The 2710-nt window shown below is 59.0% G+C and overlaps 1 protein-coding gene across 1 annotated transcript; it reads left to right on the forward strand.

The window, feature by feature from the left end:
* Window positions 1-3: 3 nt before the first annotated feature.
* Window positions 4-441, forward strand: HBM (hemoglobin subunit mu; the record flags this gene model as incomplete). Its single annotated transcript, XM_008063910.2, has 2 exons — window positions 4-175; window positions 255-441. Coding segments are annotated over 2 exons (301 nt in total), but the record flags the coding sequence as incomplete, so codon positions are not given.
* Window positions 442-2710: the final 2269 nt, after the last annotated feature.

A 2710-nucleotide genomic window follows, 5' to 3' on the forward strand; every position in this document is an offset into this window, starting at 1 on the left:
CTACTTCCCGCACCTGGGCGCCTGCCTGGACGAGGCGCAGCTGCTCGGCCACGGGCGGCGCATGCTGGAGGCGGTGGGCGTGGCCGTGCGGCACATGGACCACCTGCGCGCCGCCCTGAGCCCGCTGGCCGACCTGCACGGGCAGGTGCTGCGCGTGGACCCGGCCAACTTCCCGGTGAGCCTTTCTGCCCGGCTGCGAGGTGCTCAGGGAGGGACTGGCGGACAGACCCGTCTCACTTGCCCTTCTCCCGCAGCTGCTGATCCAGTGTTTCCAGGTGCTGCTGGCCTCCCACCTGCAGGACGAATTCACAGTGGAGATGCAGGCGGCGTGGGACAAGTTCCTGACCGGCGTGGCCGTGGTACTGACCGAAAAGTACCGCTGAACCCGGATCCCGCAGCCCTTGGTCTGCTCAGTCAATAAAGAGGCCGCAAACGTCTGCACCCTGCTGAGTGTGGTCTTTGGGAACCGGGAGAGCGCCATCACCTCACCCTCACCCTTCTCTGCTGGGCAGAGAAGCAGGGATCCTGCGAGAAACTCCCAGAACTCTTAAATGCCCATCCAAAAGTCTGCCCTCCCGTGGTAGGGGCGTGCGGGGGCGCAGAGGGGTTTCCACAATGCAAGGTGCCTTCAACCTCAACTCCCGCTCTGGCAAGCACATCCGCATTCATTCGTCGGTTCCTTCGTTCTCCCTCTACCCCCACCTGCAGACTGGAGCCCTGACTGAGAGAAGCAGGACCAGGTTCAGCCAACACGTGGCCAGAGGCCACACAAAGTCGGGGCTCCTCTGATCCCCTGCTCCTTCCCCTCCTTCCCCACCCGGGACTCTCCCTCCGCAAACAGCCTGCAGCCGCCTGGCTGGCCCCTTCCTCTGAGCCCCACCACTGCGGGTGTGGGGGGAGGGACCCTCAGCGGCTGCCATTGGCAGGCAGAGCAGGTTTCCAACCATTTCACCCAACCAGCTGGGCCTGTCCCAGAGCGCCCTGGCTTCGCCCATCAGATGAAACAGACCCCAGCTCACTAGAACTTGACATCCTTTTGGAGCTTGAAAGGCAGGGTCGTAGGCGCAGGGGCTCAAGCCTGTGATCCCAGCACTTTGGGAGGCTGAGGTGAGAGGATTGCCTGAAATCACATGTTCGAGACCAGCCTGGGCACCTTGGTGAGACATCGTCTCTACAATAAATCAAAAAATCAGCCTGGTGTGGTAGCACATGCCTGTAGTTCCAGCTACTTGGAAGACTGAGGTGGAAGGATCGTCTGGGCAACTTGGTGAAACCTCGTCTCTACAATAAATCAAAAAAATCATCCAGGCATGGTAGCACATGCCTGTAGTTCTAGCTACTTGGAAGGCTGAGGAGGAAGTAGAAGTATCACCTGAACCCAGCAGGTGGAGGCTGCGGTGGCTGTGAGTGTGCCACTGCACTCCAGCCTGGGTGACAGAGTAACTCCAACTCAAAAGAAAAAAGAAAGAAAGAAGGAAGGAAGGAAGGAAGGAAGGAAGAAAGAGAGAGAAAGAGAAAGAAAAACTGGTTGCCTGGCAGGCTCTCAACCACCCCGCCCCCACCCCAGGCCCAAGCTGCTACATCTCAGTCTCTGTAGGCACACCCCTCCAAGGTGCCCCCTCTGCCAGGTCCCATACCTCACCCTCAACACCAGGGCAGGAATCTTAGGACTCCTCCCCAGCTTTTGCAAAGAACCAGAGCTGAGGAGAAAGGGAGAATCTAGACTCCCCAAATCCTGAATGAGGACAGTTCCTGGGTTGGCAATCCCGGATCTGTGCAGGAAAATTGGCCTAGCAGGCTGGGAACTCAGTGCCAGATCCAGAGAGAGATGCTGGAAGCTGGGCACTGACCGGGGTCAGTCAAATTCCTCCCACAGTCTTGACGGAGACTTGATACCCAGCCTGCTTGGGACCATGGCATACCAGTGGGGGAAGGGCACCTTGGAGACAGGAGCCCACACAAGGAGCATGGCCAAGGCTGTGCAGCTCACGCTGCTCCTCCTCTGCTCAAGGCAGTTGGACACTCACTTCCTCCTAGGGCTGGGTTTGAGTTAGGGTCCTAAGGGAGGGAAGGGCAGAGGGGTGGACTGAAGATTGCCCACCCAACTCACTCCCCAAAGCAGGGTCTTCTTCAGGCCCAGGGAGAGGAAAGATCCCTGATTCCTCAGCCTCAGGACCCTGCTCCACCAACCTGCCCAAGAAACCGTCACTTTTCACCAGCAGGGGCTGCAGCAGTGGCCACCCTGCCCACTTAACTGCTTCGCCCCAAGTCCACCCCCTCCTCACCCTGCAGAATCTGGCCAACCTCATCCCCCCACATACGCCACCTCCATTCTGCAGCCAAGGGGCCTTCCCGCATCCCTCTCCCACCCCCAAGCCAAGCCCCATCTCTATTCCGCCTAACACTCGTCCCTAAGTCTCTTCTCCTCCAGGAAGCCCACCCTGATCCTCAGACCCACCCAGGTTCCCTTGACCCTCATCCACCCCTGCAAGCTTCCTCAGGGGTTTTGACACAATTTGTAACTGTGTGTGTATCGTGTGTTGATTTGATGACTGCCTGTGTCCCACAGCGGGTTATATGCTCAGGTCTTGTTCAGCCTGTTGCTTTGTTTACCAACGGAAGCAGGTCTTGGATCCGCTGCAGTTTGGAGAGCTGGGGGTGGGTGTCATTGTGAGTCAGGACCCCAGGCGGGGGGGGGGGCCGGGAGACA

This window comes from Carlito syrichta, unplaced genomic scaffold (assembly GCF_000164805.1).
Source record: "Carlito syrichta isolate Samal-C Ts95f unplaced genomic scaffold, Tarsius_syrichta-2.0.1 Scaffold307135, whole genome shotgun sequence".
NCBI classification, from domain to species: domain Eukaryota; kingdom Metazoa; phylum Chordata; class Mammalia; order Primates; family Tarsiidae; genus Carlito; species Carlito syrichta.